This window comes from Euprymna scolopes, chromosome 28 (genome assembly GCF_053919585.1).
Source record: "Euprymna scolopes isolate OS-2025 chromosome 28, ASM5391958v1, whole genome shotgun sequence".
Taxonomy (NCBI): Eukaryota; Metazoa; Mollusca; class Cephalopoda; order Sepiida; family Sepiolidae; genus Euprymna; species Euprymna scolopes.
This window is the reverse complement of record NC_136509.1, coordinates 57,346,762-57,374,402: the sequence shown is the minus strand read 5'-3', so window position 1 is coordinate 57,374,402 and position 27,641 is coordinate 57,346,762. Positions and strand designations below refer to the sequence as shown.

Here is a 27,641-nt window from a genome sequence, read left to right as displayed (position 1 = left end):
AGGATAACTTATTTGGATTTTATTTCTATTAAAGAGCATGTGAAGCTTATTAGGCGATGGATCTATTAATTAGAGGAATTGCTTACCTATGACATATTTGGCATCAAGGAAACAGACGGATGAACAAGATAATGTTTCCTTTTCTCTTGTGTCTGTTGTTTGATAGGTTCAGTAGGTGTGTAAGAGATTGTTTCTCTATAACTACATTCACGAGGGATGTTGTTGTGATATGGACAGCTTGTTGTGAAATCTTAAGGCTGAATGAAAAGTGGGAAATTCGCCTGGTTATATTGGGTATTACGTTTTAAAAGATTAAATTATATATTTCGAATTGTCTTGATTTTGTCATGAATTGCTGAAAGTTTAAGATTGGATGTAAAGCAATTTACTGTTTAGAAACAGTAAAGGTCTACTCGTGTCAATGAAACCATGGTACATCTCTGAAAAAAAAAAGTTTTTAAATAAATAATTTGTATTTATATTTACATATAATAAATATTGAAAAGAAACCCATCTTAATACTTTACAGCAGTTTTACATTAAATCTAATCGCCCCGTGACGTCATACCAGACAAATCTAAAAAAAAAAAAAAATGACGTTAAAAATTACTTCTAGTTAGTTTGAACTCACATTCAAATGTATGCAGGTGCATGAACTAGGAATACACCACTAACGATCGGAATCGGATTTACTGTGAAACTACAATAAATGCTAAGACAAACTTCTTTTACACACACACACACGCGCGCGCGCACACACACACATTATTATTATTATTATTATTATTATTATTATTATTATTATTATTATTATTAATTTGTGTGTGTTACAAAATATTTTAGAATAGATGTAAGATTTTTCACAAAACCGACTTTAAATTTTGTCTTCTACAAATATTAAAAACGGAGAACTAATTTAAAAATAAAAATATCAACTTCCGGTAAAACAAAATACGCATATTTATATATATTTAGGTCATTTGTAAGTATAAAAGTCTGATTTTCATTAAAAAAAAATGATTGTAGGAAAGAAACCTGATGAAAAGGCATGCATATTCGCGCTGTTATATGACGTTTCATGTCTGGCTGTTTGAAACTGGGCGTCAAGTACTGGCATCAAATTAAAGTCTCACTAACAAGATAGAAATACGTAGAAAAGAAAGTGGAATTTAGTAGCGAGATCCGCTTTTGAATGAGACGAAACAGAAAAAGAAAACAAGATTTGGTTTCGTCAAGAAAAAAAGAAATATAAGCAACAATCATTAGCGACAGTAAAACTAACTTCTTATGATGAAGTGTTATATTTCGAGGTTAGTGTAAAGTTGAAGATGGTGGGTCACTCAACTTCAAAAGAAACAACAATTTTCAATACCAGTTTTTATATTTTAGACAATTAATATAAATCTATTATTAATTATAATTGTATAATGTATAAATGTGCATCAAGGTTACTAGCCAGAATAGACGAGGACTATTCACGATCGCATTGAAGATTTCAGGCGACCCTTAAATCTATTTTGCAAATGTACATTTTCTGGATCCAAAAACCAGTTCACAATTACTGTTGCAACTCATGCTGCCTTTCATTTGATTTTAGTAGTAGTAGTAGTAGTAGTAGTAATAGTAGTAGTAGTAGTAGTAGTAGTAGTAGTAGTAGTAATAGTAGTAGTAGTAGTAGTAGTAGTAGTAGTAGTAGTAGTAAATATTTGTTCGAACTTCTTGCCAACTCCTGACTTCGACTGTAATTTTCACCGTCCGTTCTCTATCTTTCTCAACTATCAGAAAATCGCTCTATGCTTTCCCATTCGTCTTTTTCACAGCCGTCACATATGCAAATTACTGCCACATGTATATTAATGAACTGTCTACAAGCGAAAGTAATCCTTTTCCTTCCTTGATTCTGTTACCCGACAAGATAGAGGCACGGTTGCTTGTGTAAGTCACGTTCTGCATTACCTTCGCCACATCCCACCCTCCGATGTCGTCATCACAAATAGTGAAGGCCTCTTTTTTCAGGGATTCTTGGAGAGTGGTGGAGCAGTAATTTCCTCCATAAGAGGATTATGCCTAAGACTATTGTCAGGTGGTTTATCATTGTCATCGTTGTAAGATAGTCTATCATTATCATTGTGATTAGTGGTTTCTGAGCTACTAGTGTCGGAAACATTGTCTATCGATACTGATCTTGGCCTGTTCAATAGTTTTCTAGTATTGAATGGTATGTGAACTCCTACACAAATTCTTTATATATAAGGGATTCCATCAACCATCACAGAGTGTGAACTGTGATTCCAGTCATTGGGCATATTCTGGACTTGCCATACACCTGCTGTGATGTTTAGGATAGAATTATCCTAAACATATCATCTTGCTGGGCATCTTGCGGATCAGGGCTGACCATGGAGTCAATACCTTATAATCAGACATCATAGGTTTATATGGCGTTGAAGTCTTGTATGGAATATTGTTTCCTAGCCACAATGGTTTTCACACTTCCGTGCCTTCTCTCAACTTCACCATTTCCTCATGGTTTGTAGGCATACCATAATCGGAGCTGCACACCTGTACAGGAACTGCCGAAAATATTGACTAGTAAATGCAGTGCTATTGTCCGTTAGAATTTCGCTTGTAAAATGTGGACTCTAACTATTGTACAATGCTTGGTGAATTTTGCCAATCTAGAGACTGCCATATTGTAAATCACAAAGGACCACAATAACTGAGTGTGAGATAGTAGTCACGGTCATAACAAGTGATGTCCACACCTAACCTGTTCTAATTGTCTCCAACATCAAACCTTCTTTTGCACCAGTGTACAGGTGTAGGATCGATAGACTGATATGATTCATGTGTTTTAACTGTCATCTGTATGTCAGGTTTTGACACAGTTAGGGTCCTTTCATTTGGCAAAGTATAATATACATTTTATTTCGGGGTATTTTGGATATGTGTGGTTTGTTTAATATTCAACCAATGTGCAGTGGTGGCACAAGTCCATTGAATGGGTTCAACTTCACTTTTAACTTTGCTAAGCCACTGCTGTGGTACTCTCGTCTGTTGGTCAGCTTTATTATTGTTGTTATTTAGTCTGTTGGCTGCCTTGGTGGTTTGTCATGACTTCCGTATCAGGGGCATCAATTGTCCACCAGTAAACGCAGGCTGAATCTGTTCTGATATGTAGTACTTTTGTTTGCCACTGAAGCGCCAGATTAAATTCTTTTAATACTGATTCTAGTTCTGTCAGATTAATGCGTTGCACATTATTCATTAGGTGCAATCAGCTCACATTCTTGATGATCGATCCATTGGCCTTTAGCATCCAGCCAAACTGTAAACTGACGTCCGTTCACACACCAATCACCTTGTACAGGATCATTCTGATGTATCCTGCTCAGTGTTTTCATCAGCATACATCTGAGAGTGGAGTCAGTCGTTTTGTCATCCCAGCGAGTGGTAACTTAGTTAATGAAAGTTTCATGCATGTTGTAGCAATGCATGTTGTAGCAATGCATGTTGTAGCAATGCATGTTGTAGCAATGCATGTTGTAGCTATGCATGTTGTAGCAATGAATGTTGTAGCTATGCATGTTGTAGCAATGAATGTTGTAGCTATGCATGTTGTAGCAATGAATGTTGTAGCAATGCATGTTGTAGCAATGCATGTTGTAGCTATGCATGTTGTAGCAATGCATGTTGTAGCAATGCATGTTGTAGCAATGCATGTTGTAGCAATGCATGTTGTAGCTATGCATGTTGTAGCAATGCATGTTGTAGCAATGCATGTTGTAGCAATGCATGTTGTAGCAATGCATGTTGTAGCTATGCATGTTGTAGCAATGCATGTTGTAGCAATGCATGTTGTAGCAATGCATGTTGTAGCTATGCATGTTGTAGCAATGCATGTTGTAGCAATGCATGTTGTAGCAATGCATGTTGTAGCTATGCATGTTGTAGCAATGCATGTTGTAGCAATGCATGTTGTAGCAATGCATGTTGTAGCAATGCATGTTGTAGCTATGCATGTTGTAGCAATGAATGTTGTAGCTATGCATGTTGTAGCAATGCATGTTGTAGCAATGCATGTTGTAGCAATGCATGTTGTAGCAATGCATGTTGTAGCAATGAATGTTGTAGCAATGCATGTTGTAGCAATGAATGTTGTAGCTATGCATGTTGTAGCAATGAATGTTGTAGCAATGCATGTTGTAGCAATGAATGTTGTAGCTATGCATGTTGTAGCAATGCATGTTGTAGCAATGCATGTTGTAGCAATGCATGTTGTAGCTATGCATGTTGTAGCAATGCATGTTGTAGCAATGCATGTTGTAGCAATGCATGTTGTAGCTATGCATGTTGTAGCAATGAATGTTGTAGCTATGCATGTTGTAGCAATGCATGTTGTAGCAATGCATGTTGTAGCAATGCATGTTGTAGCTATGCATGTTGTAGCAATGAATGTTGTAGCTTGCATGTTGTAGCAATGCATGTTGTAGCAATGCATGTTGTAGCAATGCATGTTGTAGCTATGCATGTTGTAGCAATGCATGTTGTAGCAATGCATGTTGTAGCAATGCATGTTGTAGCAATGCATGTTGTAGCTATGCACAGCGATCCACAAGAAAATGACCAAATGACTAATCAGTTTTGTGACAGCGAGGTGGGGGGGGGGGCAAAAAATTGTGATGTGAGGGCAGGACGTTCAGCATTGCCCAATCGAAAAAAAACAAACTGTGACAGCGGTGGGGGAGGGCATTGCCTGGTCGTAAAGATTGTTCACCTCGACTGGTGGAGATTCTGGAGTATCTCATCCCCATATCCTACTGCCATCACTCTGAATGCATAATCCAAGCAGCCATGCTCCTTTTTGAAGTCGCTCAGGAGACTTACAGTCCAAATTTTGCCAAATGTTCCTTCACTCGATCTGCAGATGCGAGACGTAAATTGACAAAAAACATTGTTGATGTGTTTTTTCGTGTGACGTCATCCAGTAAACAGCCTCTGGTATGGAACATTGTTTCCTACTCACAAGGAAAGTGACTGATAACATTACATTATTGAACACTAAAAAAAATTAAATATATTAAATATTTTGGATAGAAAAATCAGCATTGTTTCCAAATCTATCACAAAATGGCCAGACCCATGCTGAAACTCTAAAATCTTGGTGGAAAGTCAAAAAGAGTGGCAGATATGGATGATATGGTTTCATGTTTCGTTTCCGGGTTTTATGTCTGGATTAATATCATATAACTATTTGACATAATTAAATCCTTTCACAACTCAAGAGGCAATGCTAGAATCATTGGCTTTGTAAGAAATGAAGAGCAATATGGAGTTTATAATGAATTATTCAGACTATTCTATTATTCAGAACAGTGATGTAAATAATTGAAATAATACAAATTATCATGTAAACAAAATCTGAAACATAATACGGAGTTTATGTTCAGTATTTAGCAGTTATCAGAAAAAACTGAGTTTGTAGATAAACATCCTTCAGACATTTTGCCACTCTGATTTGGGGGTAATATTTATAGCATTGAGTTGTGTGGAGTTGTGCAACGAAATGTTTGTTCACATTACATTTAAACTTCTGCATATTGGTACAGTCAAGGAAGGATGGAGCAAGGAGAATAATTCAAAGAGAAGAAGATATTAGTGTAGAAAGCTTTCTGGTATTATTATATTATAGTGAAGGGGTTGAATTTTACTGATTATCTTTGGTATTTACATGGAGCGGGCACCAGTGCAGAAAGTTCATCAGAGCTTATTTCATTCAAGTACATGTAGAACAAGCACACAAATGCAACATTGTGGTGATGGGACTGGGGCTGGAGCTTGTAGCTTGTGTGAAAGCTAGACCCACTAGATTGGTACATGAATAAAAAAAATTTTTTTATAAAAATAAAGAAAAATAATAAAATATATATATATAAGAGAAAGCCTCACACCACATTATCTCCTCCGAACAAGCCTCCTTACAATCATAGTTGCTTACACTGCATGAGCTCTACTCAACCCCTTTATCCAGTAACAATGAAATAACAATGTCCCTAATTCACTTTGAGGAGTGTAACTATTTAGCAGATATATAACCTCTACAAACTAACCCAATAACATTAACTAACCACGCGGGGTCGCAGAAATACCTGGATTAGAACCCAGGCGCGGAGCAAACCCTCTCAATGGTGATGGACCCAGGAGATCTTTCTAGATCATCCGTCTAGGAGACGGAAAACTCTGAAACTAAACCAAAGAGGAGGGAGGCCTCTTCAGTCTTGGATGACAACCTTCCTAGAGCTGGTGACTCAAACAAATTACCGGTTTGCAAACCTAAATTGCTTAAGGAGTAGATAGGTCCTGCCTATCGCCCGACTTCCATACTCCTTCTTTGCCTATTAGTCAGGCGCAGAGATACTATCACAGTGATTTGACAGAAACACCCATTGGTAGATCTTGTTTCTTGTCTAGGGCAAGGAACGCCGTTTCCCCCACTCCCGACACACCCCACCCCTAAAGCTGGGCACTTGAGAATGCTTGAGTACCATATATGCCTGAGCAATTAGATTGGGTTGACCTTCCTCTGATGGGTTGAGGGTACCGGATTGACAGTTACTGGCTGCTGTTTCCGACTGGTAGTACAGGAGCCCTAACTCTTTGGTAGCGCTTAGAGCGGCTGCTCCATCAACAGTTGTATAATATCAGGATGTTTGCAGTGCCATGGCGCGCATGGAAAGGGACCCTGCACTCATCCCCGGTGGGCTTTCCTGAGGCCACAGTCCTAGTTGATGGAGGGTCAGCTGATGGTCTACTTGTGATGCATGTGTGATATTCTGCATAACCTCCTGCTCGGCTTCCCCTAACCTAACTGAAACTCGTTAAAAAATGATGACAGTACAATCTAAAAATAAGCTTAAACCAGGCTTAGGGTCAAACAAATCCAACTTGCCTCCTCCCTTGAGGCTTGCATTCACAAATATCCGTGGGCTTAGAACTAATTTAGCTGATGTTGAAGCATTTCTCCTAACAAATACCCCGGATATCTTAGCACTAAGTGAGACTAACCTACACTCCTCCATCCCCTCTAACTACTTTAACATGCCTGGATATCTCCCACTCTGCCGTAAGGACTCTGACAGACATATGCACGGACTTGGAGTTTACATTCGTAATATCCTTCCCTTGACTAGAGAAACAAACCTATAAACGGATGATCAAGCCTTTATGTGCTTTAGACTAATCATGCAACACAACATTAGCTACTTTTACTTTCTCTACCGCTCTCCCTCGACCCAAGACTGCACCATAATAAACAAAGTATCTGACAGCATAGACACAGCACTCTCCTTCGACACTAGCGCCCAAGTACATGTATTTGGTGACTTTGATGTTCATCATAAAAACTGGCTTGGATTCTCTACTTACACAGATGCAGCAGGCAATGCAACTCATAGCTTCTCTGTATCTCACTCCCTATCGCAAATTGTTACTTTTCCAACCCGCTTCCCTGATCAGGAAGAACAACACGCATCACTATTAGATCTGTTTTTGACCACAGTTCCTGATGACTGTGTAACGAAAGCTGACAGCCCACTTGGGAACGCTGATCATGCGGTGATAATGGTTGAAATCGCCCTAAATGTTACATGATAAGGGCTGTCCCCTGTTCATGTAAGTATAAAAATAGAGAGATTAGTTAAAATGAAAATAAGAGAAAGCAGAAATCGAACCCTGGACATAATTTTTAAAGAACAATAGGTTTAAATGGAATGTCCAGTAAATTGTTAATTCGGATGAAATAAATAATAAATAAACTATTCAATTGTTAAAAGAATGTGGATAATAAAATATGGTTAAATAAATTAGATATGTAGGTTAAATTCCTTTGTGGAAACAACACAAGAAAAATAGGTTATTGGGAAATCAATGTCGGAAACATGCAAAGTCGCGCATGTTGAAACACGTGAATTTTGCTCACGTGGCCGGGATGCATGGATTTCTCAATATAGGAGGTGGGAGTTAGTTGGTCGTAGAGAGAGTCAGAGATACAGTCAGAGAGACAGTCAGGAGAGACAGTCAGGGGAGACGGTCAGTGAGAAAACTCAGAGACAGGCGGACGTCTGAAGCGAGACGTCACTTCAGAAACTAAAATGTGAAACTTTGAGTTCTTAATGAGGAAGTCACGACCGGTCGTAAGAAAATAAATTCATCATGTGTTTGTGATGAAGCTCATCTTTGTGTTTGTGATTTCTACAAAAAGGTAAATTGTATTGTTATTATATGTCTGTGTCATAAAATGTCATTACATACACGTTTCGACATCTCATATCCACAATGTGAATCTACATCATATCTACACTAAGACTGCTGAACACTATCTCATCATTCTAAGAGCTTTCTTCATATCTACACGTCTGTAATGAACATTTAAAATATAGGAATAGTTATAAACGAACAATCTCTCTTATAACAACATCTCTCTCTCTAAAGATACAACATCATATGTAATAAGACAAGAACTCTCACTAAGACTCGTATCTTTACTAATAAGAACTCACGTAACATACGCGCACCACAAGTGGTATCGTCTAATACAAATAATAATAATAATAATAATAATAACCATATCACCCACTATATAACAAATAACAATTTGGTGTTCGTGAACCTTTTGCATCAGCGATGCAGAAACCGAACCTGGGGTCGATACCACGAAAAAAAAAAAAAAGAAAAAAAGAAACACAACGTTTTAAAAGGGTCCAACATAATTTAAAAAAAATAAATAAATAATACCACGGAAAAAGAAAAAATTACACGATCACAGAATTCGAAAAAGAAAAAGAAACACAACGTTTTAAAAGGGTCCAACATAATTAAAATAAATAAATAAATAAATAAATAATACCACGGAAAAAGAAAAAAATTACACGATCACAGAAATGCGAAGAAAAAAAGAAAAGAAAAAAATTTGAACACACACGCACACAGAAAACAAAAGATACAAGAAATATTAAAAAGAAAAAGAAGAAAACGCCGATATGCCGTAAAAAGAAATTCGTAGTAATGGAAAAAAATAGTAAACAAGTCACCATGCGTAATTCATTGATAAATGAATTGGTCTGTTAAAAAAAAAAAAAAAACACACACACACACACATACACGCAAAGGCAGAGATTGTGTCACCCATTATTGTTTGAAATTTGTAGAAGTGTCATTAGAAAATGTGTGTCAATATGAAATCGTTTGGACGAATTGTTGAATTTAATCTGTCAAAACAGGAATTTTTCAAAGGTCGCATGTACTTTCTGAAACAGCGTGTAAATTATTTGGAAATGCATTTTGTGTTCATAGTTGAACTGTTCGGCTTTTGTGTGTTCATTTATTTTGTTTTTGAAAAAAAAAAGGGACAATTGTTTTGGACAGACTGTTGAATTGTTGTTGTTACAGATGATTTTTTTTGTTTTGTTTAAAAAAAAAAAAAAGTTATAACTGTTGCAAAATGTTTAAATGTATTAAGGTATTTTTTTTTTGAAAATGTTTTTATGATGTTGAACAAATATTGTAAATTGTCTTATGTATGTAATGTTATGATTTTCACAGCAAGAATTCAAAGTTATCCGTAAATATACATTAGATTAAAATGATCTAGTAGAAAATAAGTTAAGACGTATGGTTGGCTTACAGATTCAGTTAGAATTTTAGAAGGGGGACAAGAATTAAAATTACGTAAACGGGTATTTGGAGAGTTTTTAGATGTGATAAGCCGTAAGAAAGATGTTTTGTTTTAGCATTTGGTTTTGTTGTTTTTTTTTTTTTAGAGATCCTAAAAAATTTTTCTCCAAGAAAAGTGACTTGGTAAGGATTGATAAGCACAAGAAGTGCCCCTATACGAAAAATTTGGGAACCTGGTTAATTAAGTGCTTAAAATAAGCTGGTTGCACTTAACGACTCCAAGCAAAGTAGTAAGTAAGTCTTGGCTTAGTTAATAAACAGGCGTTGGAAAGAATACGAAAATTCTTAAGGGGACCAGTAAACCGATGAGAGGTAGTCCCGAGGCAATCACATATAGCTTAATGAAGTAAGAGACAGGCAAAAATATGCCGTAGATTACGTAAGAAAGATATAACCTTGTATTTTTTTCGAGAAGCATGAATGTGGGATATATCTGCTGGATCTTGGAAGCCCTGGTGAGAGAAAAGAAAAATCACAAAAAAAAAATCGGGCAATTAGATAGAATTTAGGCGCAATTAAGTTGTTGGGCGCGCGAAAGGTGTTAGTTAGTTAGGGGTGATATTTCTAAATCCTCGTCGAAGTTTCAAGAATCCAAGCAAGGAAATCCGAGTGAATCCGTATGAGAGAAAAAAAAGGTATATCTTAAACTTCTGAAGCCAACCACAAAGATTTAAGTATATGAGCTTTGGTATGTCCCGTATAAGATAGTTATAGAAAAAAAACAAAAAAACAAAGCCATACTTGATAAGACTAACCATGCGGAAAGAGAGACCAGAACACTTTTGAGACGAAGGAAGTCGTCCATTTCGAGAAAGGTGAAAACCTCTAGTCTGCGGCATATGGGTGGCTGGAAAATAGCTGATGTGAATCATAGGTAAATACCCTAGACCCAAAAAGTAAATGCCACAAAGATCAGAAAGGTTCTGATCTTATAAAAAAAATAAATAATTGTGAAGTCGGCCGTGAAGGGCTGACTGAAAGAGATTTTTTTTTGTGTTTTTTTAGCATGATCTTTCTAGCCGTGTGGTTGTGTAGATATAAAAATAAAACAATGTACTAAAGTTAAAAATGCATACATTTTTTTTTTGTGAAATATGGAAGGGAGGGATGTTACATGATAAGGGCTGTCCCCTGTTCATGTAAGTATAAAAATAGAGAGATTAGTTAAAATGAAAATAAGAGAAAGCAGAAATCGAACCCTGGACATAAGTTTTAAAGAACAATAGGTTTAAATGGAATGTCCAGTAAATTGTTAATTCGGATGAAATAAATAATAAATAAACTATTCAATTGTTAAAAGAATGTGGATAATAAAATATGGTTAAATAAATTAGATATGTAGGTTAAATTCCTTTGTGGAAACAACACAAGAAAAATAGGTTATTGGGAAATCAATGTCGGAAACGTGCAAAGTCGCGCATGTTGAAACACGTGAATTTTGCTCACGTGGCCGGGATGCATGGATTTCTCAATATAGGAGGTGGGAGTTAGTTGGTCGTAGAGAGAGTCAGAGAGACAGTCAGAGAGACAGTCAGGAGAGACAGTCAGGGGAGACGGTCAGTGAGAAAACTCAGAGACAGGCGGACGTCTGAAGCGAGACGTCACTTCAGAAACTAAAATGTGAAACTTTGAGTTCTTAATGAGGAAGTCACGACCGGTCGTAAGAAAATAAATTCATCATGTGTTTGTGATAAAGCTCATCTTTGTGTTTGTGATTTCTACAAAAAGGTAAATTGTATTGTTATTATATGTCTGTGTTATAAAATGTCATTACATACACGTTTCGACATCTCATATCCACAATGTGAATCTACATCATATCTACACTAAGACTGCTGAACACTATCTCATCATTCTAAGAGCTTTCTTCATATCTACACGTCTAAGTAATGAACATTTAAAATATAGGAATAGTTATAAACGAACAATCTCTCTTATAACAACATCTCTCTCTCTAAAGATACAACATCATATGTAATAAGACAAGAACTCTCACTAAGACTCGTATCTTTACTAATAAGAACTCACGTAACATACGCGCACCACAAGTGGTATCGTCTAATACAAATAATAATAACTATATAACATAAACTCTAGACCCAAAACTGAAGAGCCAGTGCTCAAAACAACGAGATATTATAAGAAGGCTGACTGGGAAGCCATCAGAGATCTTATCAGAGACGCCCCATGGGGAAATATTTTTTCTCTTCCTGCTGAACGGTGTGCAACCGAGACCACTGAATGGTTCAAAACTGCAATCGAAGCGCATGTTCCCATGCGGAAATTCTATAGCAAGCCCCACTCTCCCCAATGGTTTACTTCGACTTGCGCAACTGCCATTGCCCAAAGGCAGCATGCATTCCGCAGGTTTAACCGACATAAGTCCAGTTCAAACAGACAGAAGTACATAGAAGCTAGAAGTAACGTTAAGAAAGAAATAGCGACAGCTAAGAGGGAATTTACTGAAACCACTAAAAAACGCATCGAAGCACAAAAACTAGGAACTCGTGACTTCTGGAAAATCTACAACAGTGTAGTAAATAATGGGCAATCAACAATTCCTCCACTAACCAACAATCACGAGGTTCTTTGCTCAGCAACCGAGAAGGGTAACATGCTTACCAGTCGGTTTGCCTCAAACTCCACACTGGACCCTCTAAACCACCCCCTACCTCAATTTCCTATGTGGACAGACGCCACGCTTGACGATCTAATAATCACCCCTGCTCAGGTGCATGCTATCATAAAAAACCTTGACACTTCAAAAGCATGTGGACCCGACCTCATCCCAGCTGTGCTATTAAAAAAGTGCTCAGCCGAAGTAGCTCCAGTTCTCTCCAAACTCTACAACAAATGCCTTAATGAATCTTGCTTTCCGGGCTGTTGGAAAACTGCTTCTGTGGTACCAGTATTCAAGAATTCTGGCGAAAGAACTGACCCATTAAATTATCGCCCTATTAGCCTCCTCCCACTTTTTGCCAAAATATTTGAGACCTTAATTAACCATGCTCTAGTCCAGCACCTTACAGATGCTAAACTTCTGACTGACCAACAATATGGATTTAGACAAGCCCGTTCCACGGCAGACATCCTCACTGTAATCTCTGAACGCATATACCATTCACTGGACAAAGCGGGAGAGGGCAGAGCGGTAGCTCTAGATATATCCAAGGCTTTTGACAGGGTATGGCATGAGGGTCTCCTCAGGAAGATTAGATCATACGGTATCACTGGTAGAATACTTAACATAATTAAATCCTTCTTAGATAAGAGAAAAATCCAGGTTGTCCTCGACGGTCGTACATCTAAACAATATGATATAAATGCGGGAGTGCCCCAGGGATCTATCCTTGGACCTCTGTTGTTCCTGATATTCATAAATGACCTTCCCGACAAAATTGCCTCTGAGATAGGTATATATGCTGATGACACCACACTCTATAGCAGGCACGACAGGAAAACAAATGAACATATATCTAAAGTAATGGCAGAAACACTAGAGGATGACCTCCAATCAGTAGTGGAATGGGGACAAAAATGGATGGTCACGTTCAATGCCGCCAAGACAAAATTGGTTTCATTCAATAATTACAAGAAACCTTCTCTACCACCTATAGCAATGGCCAACGACTCTTTATCTGAGAGTACGTCTCTCAAGCTCCTTGGCCTAACGTTCACAGGAAACATGAGCTGGAACAATTACATCGAGAGCATTGCCAGGGCTGCTGCGAGGAAGGTGGGCTCTCTCTACCGTGCTAGAAAACTTCTAACACCCGAAAGTATCCTGTACCTCTACAAGGCCACTATTCGCCCATGTATGGAGTATTACTGTCATATTTGGGCTGGTGTATCGGCTACTAGTCTCTCGCTCCTTGACAGGGTTCAAAAGAGAGTCGCAAATCTGATAGGCCCTAAACTGGCATCTAAGCATCAGCCTCTGTCCCATCGTCGAAACGTTGCATCCCTCTGCCTGTTCTACAAGTATTATAATGGTGAATGCTCTGATGAACTGCAAGCACTTGTGCCCCCACGACGTAAACACCCTCGAGAGACCCGACAAGCTGCTAAATCCCACCCCCACACTGTAGAGATCCCTAGATGTAAAAGATCTTTCTACTCCAGTAGTTTCTTCCCCAGAACTGCTAGACTTTGGAATTCCATTCTAGGTCACTGCTTCCCCAACTGTACTGACATGCATAAGTTCAAGTGCAACGTGAACCAACATCTCGCTGCCCAAATCCCTACATAGTACCCCAGTAGATGTTTCCCCTGATAGTAGCCCCCTACACCAAAGTGGCAATGTGCCTTGTTTGGGGTGAAAATGTAATAAAAAAAAAAAATAAAAAAAATTAGAGGCTGATTTTTTAAGAGGGAGAAATTAGTGGTCAATGTACTCCCCATGTAGCCCAGATGTGAAAACAATACTCCATACATGGGCGAATGGTGGCTTTGTAGAGATACACTTCCAGGTGTGAGAAGTTTTCATGCTATAAATGTTAGGCTGAGGAGTTTAAATGATGAAATTTTAAGTACTATTAGCTGTGACGATGGATGGTTGAAAAGGTTTCTTATAATCATTTTAAGAAAAGAACTTTGCTTTAGTACCAGTAAATGCTAGCATCCATACTGCAGGTCATTTTCTGAGGATTCAGCTATTAATGTGGATATTTGTGCGTTCGTTTTATACATATGTCAAAAATAGAGTATGGTGTAATCAGCAAATATAGCATCTCGGACACAATTGCATCAGAGAAGTCGTTTATGAAAATTCAAGAATAATAAAAGTTCAAAGATCGACCCTTGAGACTTACCTACATTAATGCCATGCTGTTAAGAACAAGCTACTGAGGACAACCTGGATATTTTTTTTTTTAGCTAAGAATGATTTGATCATATCATCAAATAATACCGTATAAATCAATTTTCATTAAAAGACTTTCATGCTAGACATTGTCAAAGGTTTTAGATATATTAAACGCTATGGGCTAGCTTTACATGAGATAACCGTTGCAGTCGAACGAGCTTGCCTAAATCCATACTGTTGATCAGAAGGAAGTTTTGCATTAACAAGGTGATGGACTATTGCTAGATTTATTAATGATCTAAAGATTTTATAAAATGAAAGGAGAAGTGTGATGAGACAATAAATCCAAGGCAGAGTTCAAGGCGAACTGCTGGAAAAGCAGCTCAGCCTTATTAATTGTCGTGTCAGCGACATCATAGTGGTTGAATAGTGTATTGTTGATTGTCCATTGCTCACTATATTATTATAGATTTTCCAAATTCGCGTTCCTAAATTCTCTGACAATGCATTTTCGGGTAATCTCAGTACACCTAGTCTTAACTGCAGCTATTTCAATTGTACAATGAATAAATTTTTGTCTATTTGTATTTGACATATGGAGGTGGAATCAGAACGCACAATAACAACTGCATAAGTTGAAGGGAACCATTGGGAAGAGTGGGGCTTACTATAGAATTTATGTATTGGGATATTTTCCTCAATGCCTGCTTTGAACCATTTTATTATCTCATTTGCACACTATTCAGCAGCGAGAGAAAATTATTTACTGTATTGGACGTTTCTGATGAATTCCTAATCAGTTCGTTTATAGTATCTTGTCATTTTGAGTATAGCTCTTTGGCTAGGGTCGAACCTTTAGGGTGATATCAACCATTATCATAAAGTCATCAGCGTTCTTGAGTGGGTTATAGAGTAATGGAGATGAGATTGGGAAGTAAGCGTTGTCGATCGTCAAGATCGAGTAGGCAGTTCAGGAAAGTGAAAAGAAATGTACAATTTAGAAACTATGCTGTTAGCAACTGCATAGAGATTGAAGAATACAACTTAACTCATTTAGTGCTAGGATATCAGGAGAGATTTTACTGTGACTTCTTGGATTTTGTTAGATCAAGAATATCACTTTGATTCTTCAATTACAAAAGACCATCAATACGATCACATGGATTGCCTTCGGCAATGGCTTTAATACATTCTTTTTACAACCCCCCCCCTAAAATATCCAGACCTTTACAAAACGCATGCGTGAATATTACCTGATTAGAAAAATAAAAACAAACTCAAACAAACAATCAATCTTTTCAGTAGCGTGGAGCGAGAAAAAACAAAGAGCAACAACACAATTTTAGTTAGTATAACCCTCCCAACTCTTTCTAAATAATAGACTGCCCATTATTTTCCGGTCTGTTTGGAACTGTCTAAGTGGAGGTGAGATCTGGGTAGGATGGGAAAAGAAAAACTGAGGTGGGCAGAGTTATGGGCTTGTAGTTCCTTTCTCCTTGCCTGTCCCTCTTTCTTAGAAATGTGATCATTTCCTTGGTAACTGGATTAGGGCTGGAACCCTCGTCAAACCAATGACTGAATACATCTGTCAGAATCGGTATAAACATGTTCTGCTTCAGTGCAATCACAACCTCCTGCTCTGTCATCCTGCCTTAACAACAAGCCACTCTAGCCACATTAGCCAAACGGTCACCAACGTCTTGTACAGGTGAGACCGAGCTGTTGCATATATCTCTTCTCAAAATGCTCCTGAAATCTCTCACAGATCTTTCGAGTACTTGATACTCGCATTATACCTATCTGAGTTATTCTTTAATTTCACCAGTTTATGGTTCGTTTGACATAGCCAGGTGAACATGGGACATTTACGTCACCTCGTTTAACTAGCATCCAAATAAGTATTTAAGTAAGATGGAACGCTAATGATCCATGTCCACATCTCCCACCCTAGGTGTTTGACACAAAACCTGTTGACCAGATCGCATCTAGCCATCAGGTCTGCCAGGCTGGTCTTGCACTTCTCCATCCCTCAAGCTTCCACTCTTACCTTGTCTATTCTGGGGTCAAGGATGGTGTTCTAATCCCCCATTAAAACTACATGCTTAAAACGCATCGGGATCCTGAAAAAAGGAGACCCTCTCTTGAGCAGTGCTATGTGTATGAACCACAATCATCTAAAATGCTATTTGACGGCAATATCAGCCACAACCAGCCTGCCTTGTCTCTAGCAACAGTGTTAACCGAACACGGTGTGTTTTACAAGCAAGGAAACGCCCTTCTTCCGGAGATTCCCATATGTTGAAAAGACATCATAGTGGCATTTCCAAGACGAAACAAAGTGCATCTCCTCGATTGCAACAGCATCCACTCAAGAGGTATCTTCAGATGTGAGCAGCCCAGTTTTAAGACCTCAAGTTCTCCCATTCAAGCTAGCCAAGTTGAGAGACATAGAACTTACTTTAAGAAGTATCGCAACTAGTTCCAAAGTCCTTCGGTGAACAGACACTGACGTTATGCACTATGTTCAAAATTGTCAGCTCTTTAGTGGCCTGGATGCTGTGTGCAATGCCATCAACGTTCAAGGGAAAGGTTAATTTTAGTGCTTTATACAGTGAAGGATGCACCAATACTGGAACCCTTTACTTGTATTCTGGTAAGTGTTTATCAAGGGAAGGATCTTTGTCCTTAAACAATAACATTCGTAGGATGGCTCCCTACTTGGCCTTGCATTTTTGCAGCCGGCCAAAACGTTGCCATGGAAGGAGTGTTCAGGAAGTTAGCGATGTCTACATACTCTTTACCCGCTCTCTGACGGAGGTCCAACAGAGGTTTTAGGTTTCTCCTTTGCCAGAGCAACAGGTATGAGCCACAAACCACTTTGATGCAAACCAAAAGACCAAGTTATTTTAGTTTTTAATTGTTGTTTACAATTTTAAAACTCAAGGTAGAAAACTATTACATTCCATCTATTGCGGGTTTATATTTACGGTTATCATTTTATAAATTCGACTTTCTGGGCAGAAATTATTGAAAATAAATAAATTGTAGTTAAGTACATAGATATTACTAGTAGCATGATACAACTTAAAAAATACATGAGTCTGAAACAAAGTTTGATTTGTCCGTTTAAATGCTATTTGTGTTTGACTTGAAAATCCGACACAATAACTTTATATGTTAGATAAAATATTATATAAATGTTTTGTTTTGTATATTCAGACTTTGAATAAATCCAAGTCAGAAAAAGAATTCCGGAAAACATGTATCTCCTCTGGCCTATATTATCGGCAAACATTATCATTGTCATTCTGCTTAACCCGACAATTGCAATGGTAAGTAGACATATTTTTATCAATTTATCAGCATTTTTTTTCACTTTCTGTCTTTAACGAGTTATGGGTTCCGGCATTGCCTCGGAATATTGAGGAATGCAAAAAATACTACTACTACTACTGCTAGTTGTTTCTTTTATAGAAAGGGTTCTAAACAATTTCTTTGCTTGGTTGCTGCGTGTGTGCTATTTCGAGCAATAAGAATAATTCAATTTGAAAATAACAGAGAGGAATATTTAATAAATAAACGTTTTTTCTTTTTTTTTGCTAAATAATAAACAAATTAGTTTACGAATACATGTTCGGAATAAACAAAGACTAACACAAATTAAAAAATGAGACTTGTAAAGGATTCAAACCAATGATCCAGAAAAAAAGGAACAACTAACGTGTGCATAGCCTTAGCTTATGAACTGAACGAACACACACACACACACACACACACATATATATATATATATATATATATACATGAGTGCACACCCACTACAGATAATGCTGAAAAAAAACTTTGCTAATGTCTACTATTCATGTTCTTCGATGTATTTACCATGATGAGATAAACATTTCCTACAATGGTGCCCTCTAGAATGGTACTAAAATGCTATGAACGACAAACAATAAATCATCGCCGGTTCTGAAAGAGGAAGTAATGCCTGGAAGAGTAGCTTCATAGAATAAAATCGAATAATCTCATTTTGAGAAAGAAGAACCTGCCAAGTAAGTAAAGATACCAGTAATACCTGGTATGACATTTATCCATCCAACGAAAGAGTAAGTTTCCAGGGAATATTAAATTCACATGTAGTTTCTTGACACATGCTTATTATGGTCAGTGAAGATGACATTATTGCACTTAATATTTCCAAATAGTCACCCATTTGATAGTGCACAAGCTTAATTTCAGTGATTTAACAAATGGTCTATCAACGTGATTATGCCGATATATCTGCCAATGATCTATCTCAAACACATGAAAACAGCTCGAAGGCCATTTTTCAAGTGATAACGAGCAACCTAGAAAGAGCGACTAAGAACAAACTGATGTTGAAGAACATTATGATACAGCAATTGCAGCTCGATCAGAAGAAGAGTTTGAAGCCTCAGCCGCCAGCACCCCCAGTAATTTGTCAAAATTCAACGATGTGTCATCGTGGCAAAGTCCTGTGCCTGATAGTGTCAGAATTTCAAGTCGATTAAAAGGCCAGGTTCAAAGGTTAAAGGTGAATTGCGGCAACTTTCTACAACCTGGTTTTATTCCTCATTGTCAAATGGCTCTAAAACTCCTCATGACAATATGTGTTTCTGTGGCATCGTATGAAAGAAGTTCTCCAAAATAAAACTTATTAAAATATACCTCCAGTCAACCATGAGCCAGTCAAAACTGTCGGATCTGGCTGTTCTGCCCATTGAAAACGAACTTACAAGACAAATAGATATTGACAATGCCTTTGGCCAGTTTACTATAAGGAAAACAAGAAAAGAATTATTCTAGGACTATGGTATCGAACAAATAGAACAAATAGACGGTCGATTAGAAAAACTCAAAAACATAGGTATCATTGAAAAAATCGATCATGGTGAGTGGGTTGCACCAACAGTTTATATTAAAAAGAAGAGTAAAGAGATTCGGGTTTGTGCCGACTTCTCGACCGGCTTAAACAGGACATTACAAGAGCCCCATTATCCGCTTCCGAGCCTGAAGAAATATTTGCGAAACTGAGCGGAGGGAAATATTTTTCTAAAGTCAACCTCAGTGACGCGTACTTGCTAGTTCCAGTCGATGAGGAGTGTTCAAAGCTGCTATGTATCAATAACCATAAGAGATTGTACAAGTTTAACAAACTTCCTTTTGGGGTCAAAGTCACCCCTGTGATTTTTCAGCAAATTATGGACATTATGTTAAATGGGTTGGATTTCGCAGTAGGGTATTTGGACGATAACAGCGCTAGCAAAGAACAACACAAGGATCATGTAAATCAAGTATTCGAAAGGATCCAGGATTATGGATTTAAACTAAAATAGGAAAAATGTATGTTTTTCATGGAGAAAATAAAATACTTGGGGCAAATCATCGATGAACATGGAAGAAGGCCAGATCCAGATAGATCAAGGGCAATAGGAGACATGCCTACTCCAGAAAATATTGCGTCTCTATAAAGTTTCTTAGGGTTGTCGAATTACTAAAATGGATTCGTGCCAAATATACATAAACTAAGATCACCCTTAAATGAACTGTTAAGGAAGGACAAAAAATGGGTCTGGACGCAAGAGTGCGAAGAAGCATTTCAGGAAATTAAAGATATACTAACGTCTAACTTGTTTCTGGCACACTATAATCCCAAGCGTGATATTGTAGTTGCAAGCAATGCCAGCTGAAAAAAATACTCGCAAATTGAGAAAGAAGTGTTAGCCATTATATTCGCGGTAAAGAAATTTCATCGTTTCCTGCACAGTAGGCAATTTCTGTTACAAACCATTATTAACGATTTTCGAATCGGAAAAGAGACTACTACAACATACGGCGAATAGACTCCAAAGATGGGGTACCATGCTTCTGGGCTACAATTTTCAAATGGAGCATGTACCATCTCAAAAGCTTGGTCATGCAGACGGGTTATCAAGGTTAATACCTAAGCAGACAGAACCTTGGAGGATATGGTAATAGCAGCTATTCAAGCGAAAGTTGAGGTAAAAAATACTTTATGTGACACGATAAGAGAACTTCCAGTAACGCTTGATGAGATTAAGAGTAAGACAAAGGTGGACGAATTTATTACAAGCACGAAAGAAAAAAATCAACAATAACCAACTGGATGAAGAAATGTATTCAATTTGCGATAACGTCCTATTATATAGCGACGGGGTGGTAATTCCTGCAACACTACAGAATAGAATGCTCAAGGAATTCCATGTAGGACATCCAGGCATATCAAGAATGAAAAGCCTTATGCGCTCTTTCATTTTTTTGGCCAAACATGGATAAGGATATACAAGAAAAAGTCAGGGAGTGTAGGGGATGCGCATTAGCTATGAAAGCCCCCCCGACTCATTTCGGATCGTGGACAAAACAGGACCGACCCTGGTCGAGAATTCACTTAGGCTTTACGGGACCGCTAGAGGGGTTCTATTATCTCATTGTTGTAGACAGCCTAAGTGGCTGGAAGTACTAAAATGCAAGAACCCCACACCCAAGGCAACTATTAATTTCTTGTATGAATTATTCGCTAGGTTTGGGGTAGTAGACTGCATTGTCACAGACAATGGAATGCAATTGACGTCTACTGAATTGAAACATTTTTGTGAGAATCGAGCATATAACCATTCCACCATACCACCCGAGAAGTAACGGGCAAGCGGAGAGGTTCGTTGATACATTCAAGAGAGCTCTGAAAAAAGCTAGTCGTAATAGTTGATCCCCGACGGATAAGTCTATCCAACAGTTTTTACAGGTTTTCAGGGTCAAATGCAAATATCGAAATATTTTCAGGGTCAAATGCAAACATCGAAATGTCGAAGACACCTGCTGAGGTCATGTTCGGACGCAAGGTTAGATTGATTTTCCACAAGTTGTTACCAATCCAGAATAGGCCAAATCTCAAAAAACCGATAACAAAAAACGGTATAAAGTTGGCGAAAGAGTCTTCTATAAGATTCACAAAAATAATAGGACTTTCTGGGAGTCCGGCATTGTTGAAAAACAAAAAGGCAACATGGTCTATATGATTAAGGGACCAGACTTCGGGCACAAACGTCACACTAATCAATGCGGAAAAGATACTCGAACAGTGAGGTGACCAGATCGCCCGATCATGGGCACAGTGTTTGATACTTTTTAGGTGTCCGTACCAAAGACAGCTCCTGAGAATAGGAGGTCAAAAAGAAAACGGAACTCAACTGAGTTGATTAGGGTGAATCCAAAACAAAAACGTTATTAATCCCCAAGCGGGATATTTTCAAGGGGGGTGTTATACATAAGGGAAATTACACCGGTTCTCACTATATTTATAGTGCCAGTAATGTCTATACCGGTGAGAAGGAACGACAGTACTCCACTGCCTAGCTGAGCACTAGTCAGTTATACCCGTATTCCTACCTTTGTACCTGTAATGTTAATACACTTCATTTGTTAAACCAACCTCGATTTCATTTTTTTCTTTTACTATTGTGTTACGACACAACAGATTGGCGACGACGGAATCGAAACGATATCACTGCAATCACCAAAAGTGATTGAAATACAAGGATTCGCGAGATTTTTACGGCAAAACACCTTCGTCATTTCAAACAGATATTTGGATGCGCAATGATTAACAGCGAATTAATTACTACAATAGTAATGTGACGATATTATATAAAAACACCTAAAGACTTGCTGTCAAAAACCTACAGCGAGAGAACAGGAATAATATGGTCAATTATTAAAAAAGGTTCACTTTTTTTAGCACAAGAAACCATTTTTTTTTTCACGGTAAGAGTCGTTATTTCTGATATTGGAACAAACACGTTGACTATTTATTAGTGAAACGACCATCAAATTTGATAAGAGAAGGGAAACGGACTGTGAAAGAAAGAAAGAATATATATTCGTAAGGATTATTGCTTATAAAACAATAATTAAGTCATATTGTGCAAAACACAGAGGTTAAAAATAAAATAAATGATTTTCCTATACAAAAAAGCAGCTCGCTAAAAAGTAAAAGATTTTATTGTTTGCTACGTAAAACCACGTACAAGTAAAAAAAAAAAAATTGACAAATGTTATTTCGACGGACTTTATTTCTTACAAGAAATATCGCGTACAGCAAATTAAATTTCCAAAAGTACTCTTTTCTTATCTGTTATGCTTCAAACAAAAGAATTGAGGTAAGAAAAGCGGGATGGACTTTTTGCTCACGAAATAATATTGGGAAAACTGATTTTTTTTATTTCAAGTGTAAATTGTGTTTGTAAATTGAATTCGTTACGATGGACGCTGAGTTCAGAGAGTCTCTTTTACAATTATTCAAATTTCGAACAGAACAAAATCTTGCCTTGCAACAAGGACAACTTGAAAGTAAAGAGAAATTAAAAAAAAAGAACTGTTGCGACAACAGAAACATTTCGAAAAAATCTTGAGGAAAACACAGGAGGAACAAAGGAAAATTCTAGAAGCAACAAAGTTGTTGTGAGTTTAGAGCGCTAGTGCGCATGCGCACCAGATGTTTACAAATAGAACGAAATTGGCGCCTTTTCCCAGCTTAGTCGTTCGTTACCGACCATGTTGTACCTGCTGAATTTTATGTTGAATAAAACCTTTCTAATATCTTAAAAGGTCTTTATTTTTCATTACAATTTATTCAACATAAAATCAAAAATTAACAGCAACAATGGATGCTATACTGAGACCTGGTAAATTCGAAGGATCGTCAGATACAACCGCTGACGAATGGAATCATTGGTATCGTACCCTCATCAACTGCATCGACTCTCTCACAGTCGCTCATCCTCAAAATCCTCTGAATAAGTTAAGTATTCTGATTAATTTCATCTCACCGAAGGTCTATTCTCTTATATCTCACTGTTCAACATTCGAGAGGGCTATTAGCATCCTTCAAGCAACCTATGTAAAACCGGTAAATTCTGTGTTTGCTCGTCACCTTCTCGCCACTAGGAAACAAAATCAAGGTGAATCTATTGATCAGTTTCTCCTAAAACTAAAGAATCTTTCTAAGGATTGTAAATTTGAAGATGTTACTGCCTCTCAACATGCGGAGCTAGCGATACGTGACGCATTTATCACAGGTCTCACTTCCTCAACTATTAGGCAGAGATTACTTGAAAGTTTTGAAATTAACCTAGATCATGCCGTAGCAACTGCACGAAGTCTAGAAATGGCCCAACATAATGCAGCAGCTTATGACACATCAATTGTAGCAAAGGCATCTATTCATGCAGATGAATCTGAAAATAACTCTAGTTTGGAACTGACTAATGAATGTGCTGCTGTTTCCAGAAATAATCAGGCGACTCACTTCGCCAGATGCCAATTCTGTGGACGAGAAAATCATTCTCGAAATATTTGCCCAGCTCGGAATGTTGACTGCCTTAAATGTGGAAAGAGGGGCCACTTCTCTAAAGTCTGCCGATCTAAAATAAAACAAACAACTTATAATACTAGAACTAGTTCTGCATATATTGCCCTCACTGCGTCATCCCAATGCACTCCATGCACACAATATTCTGTAGTAAATGCAACAATTAATAGTACCTGTTTGAAAGCTATGGTAGACAGTGGAAGCACTCATAACTTTATACGAATGAACATCGTGAGATCACTCGACCTTAGTATATTACCTTCTAATGATACGGTAAGCATGGCTTCCTCGAATCTCACGAGCAAAACATTAGGACACTGTGTTGCGTCCATCGCTGTTAATGGACAAATTTACAATAATATGCGTCTATCTATCCTTCCCAACTTGTATGCTCCAATTATACTAGGACAAGAGTTCATGCAATTGCATAACCGGGTGGAATTTCGTTATAACGGAAAGATACCATCTTTATAGATTTGTAACGTCACTCAAATGAAAATCGAGCCACCGTCTCTTTTTGCTAATTTAGCAAAGAATTGTAAACCCATCGCAACAAAAAGCAGAAACTACTCAGCATTGGACTGCAAATTTATCCGGAATGAGATACAAAAATTATTAAAAGAAGGTATCATAATCAAATCGAATTCCCCATGGAGAGCCCAAGTACTAGTAACTAGAAATGAAAGACATAAGCGTCGCATGGTCGTTGACTATTCTGCAACTATAAATCGGTTTACACTTTTGGATGCTTTTCCCCTTCCCAAAATTTCGGATATCATACGCCAACTATCACAGTACAAAATTTTCAATAAGTTGGACCTGAAGTCTGCATATTATCAATGCCCTATATGTAGAGACGAGAGAATTTACACAGCATTTGAAGCTGACGGAGGACTATACGAGTTTTCTAGGTTACCTTTTGGGCTAACGAACTCAGTAGCTGTGTTTCAACGTATTATGCATAATCTGATTCAAGAACATGAACTCCAAGGTACATTTGCCTACATTGATGACATTGTCATCGGAGGAAAAACTAATAAAGAATTAAACGAAAATATGGAAGCTTTTAGAAAGGTTATCAACCGTCTTAACTTGCAACAAAACCCTGTAAAATGTGAATATGGTATAACCAAACTAAAGTTTCTAGGGCACTTATTGGAAAATGGAACAATCAGTCCTGATCCAGACAGACTTACACCACTAAAAGAATTACCGATTCCAAACTGCAGTAAGTCACTCAGGCGGGCTCTAGGTCTCTTCTCATACTATTCACCATGGATAGAGAATTTCTCAGATCGGATTTCACCTTTATTAAACATTACGTCCTTTCCTATCACTGAGAAACTCAAAAATCAATTTCAAGCCATGAAAGATGAAATTTGTAAGGCTTCGGTTGCAGCCATTGAGGATGAAGTTACTTTTACGATAGAAACTGATGCATCTGCGACAGCATTAGCAGCCTGCCTTTCCCAGAATGGACGTCCAGTAGCATATTTTTCCAGAGCGTCGACATTCAGCAGTGGAACGTGAATCGGCAGCCATTGTAGAATCTGTGCGTAAATGGCGTGACCTCTTACTCGGTCGACACTTTACCATTATTACTGACCAACAGGCTGCATCATTTATGTTCAACACGCAGACACCAAATCGTATTAAAAACGATAAGCTGCTTCGGTGGAGACTTGAACTTTCAAACTATTCTTATGAGATAGTATATAGACCAGGTTCTCTTAATAACTCTGCAGATACCCTTTCTCGATCATGCTCTGCTTCGCGCTCATTATCACTAAAGGACCTGCACGCAGCACTTTGTCATCCTGGAGTAGCGAGACTCTATCACTTTGTGAGGCAGAAGAATCTACCATTCTCCATGGAAGATGCTAAGCGCACCTGCGCTGAATGTCAAATATGTGCTGAACTAAAACCAAGGTTCTTCAAACCTCCATCAGGTCGATTAATCCATTCTCGATCCCCCTTTGAACGTCTTTCAATAGATGTCATGGGACCGAAACCATCTACGAATAATCTCAAATACCTACTCGTGATTGTAGATGAATATTCACGCTATCCTTTTGTCTATCTATGTCAGGACATATCAACAAAAACTGTTATAAATTGTCTCCAGAATTTATTTACCTTTTTTGGCTGCCCAGATTCCATCCATAGTGATCGAGGAAGTCAGTTTATTTCATGTGAACTAAAAGAGTTTCTCTGGCAACATGGAGTCGTGATTACCCACTCAACTCCATACCATCCATCGGCAAGGACAATGCGAGAGAGTAAATGGCACAATTTGGAAAACGATCAAACTTGCACTCAAAACCAGGCAATTGGACGAACGTCACTGGCATGAAGTACTCGACATAGCTTTGCACTCTATTCGATCGCTACTTTGTATAGCAACTAACTCAACCCCACACGAGAGAATGTTTAACTTTTCCAGAAGGTCGGACACCGGATATACCTTACCCGATGGCTGCAAGGAGGACCGGCCCTCCTTAGGAAGTTTGTCCGCCAACACAAGTCAGATCCCCTCGTGGAACCAGTAGATATAATATCTGCAACTCCCAATTTTGCCAGAATTCGTTTCCCTGACGGCCGTCATTCAACAGTCTCAACAGAAGACTTAGCCCCCACTCCTGTCACTGACCCCTCCTCTACAAACTTAGAATCTCCTGTCTCCCCTGATCATGGTACATCACCAGATTCTACTACTCCATCAAACATCCGCGAACCAGTTAATTGATCAACAGGAGACCCCAAAGAATAATACCTCACTAAATGGAGAATCTTTCTCTTCAGTCGACAAAACAAAGTGTTTAGAAATAGAAGAGCAGCAGCAACAGTCTGACTCGAAGAAGGGCGTTTTCAAATTTCTTCCAGAAGCAACAAAAAGGGGAAGGAAGATCACCTGCAACCCGAAATATAAATAAAATGTGGTGGAGAGTGTTGCGAGTTTAGAGCGCTAGTGCGCATGCGTACCAGATGTTTACAAATAGAACGAAATTGGCGCCTTTTCCCAGCTTAGTCGTTCGTTACCGACCATGTTGTTGTACCTGCTGAATTTTATGTTGAATAAAACTTTCTAATATCTTAAAAGGTCTTTATTTTTCATTACAACAGTTAACGAAAGCAAACGAGAATCATAACGCATTCTCGCAGGCATGTGGAACGCCATTGAAAACTTCAATTATAACCCAGAAGAAGTCACTTTTACCCATTTCTATAGGAGATATGAAGATATTTTTGTATCGGATTGCAGTACATGGACATACAGGCTTTTGCTAAGAAAATTGGGAACAGCCGAACATACAAAGTTCGTGAATTTTATTCTCCCCAAAAAGACCAGTGAGTTGAACTTCCAAGAGACAGTTACGCTACTAACAGAACTGTTTTCTACAAAAACATCTCTTTTTCACAGGAGATATAAATGTATGAATGTCACTAGAGGAAGACGACTGAACTACTTATGCAAGTATAGTAAACAAAAATTGCGACGACTTTAAACTGGAGGAATTATCAGCAGATAATTTTAAATGTTTAATTTTTGTACAAGGGCTGGTCTTAAATAAAAACGCTGAAATCAGGCGTCGTGTTTTAAATAAACTTGAAAGCGAGCCGAATTTAAAACTACAAAGCTTAGCGTTAGCGGAAGACTGTGAATGGCTTTGTTGCGTTGAAACAGGGCAGTCGTGA

At 38.0% G+C, this 27,641-nt stretch overlaps 1 protein-coding gene across 5 annotated transcripts in view; it reads left to right on the top strand.

The window, feature by feature from the left end:
- Positions 1 to 27,641, top strand: part of LOC145249653 (inter-alpha-trypsin inhibitor heavy chain H1-like) — a 362,855-nt gene that overhangs the window by 29,847 nt on the left and 305,367 nt on the right. For all 5 annotated transcript variants that reach the window (XM_080111426.1, XM_080111425.1, XM_080111424.1 and 2 more), the window contains exon 2: positions 17,756 to 17,868. In XM_080111426.1, the coding sequence (XP_079967552.1) occupies positions 17,797 to 17,868 (72 nt within the window). In that variant the 5' untranslated portion in view covers positions 17,756 to 17,796. The remainder of the gene's footprint in view (positions 1 to 17,755; positions 17,869 to 27,641) is intronic.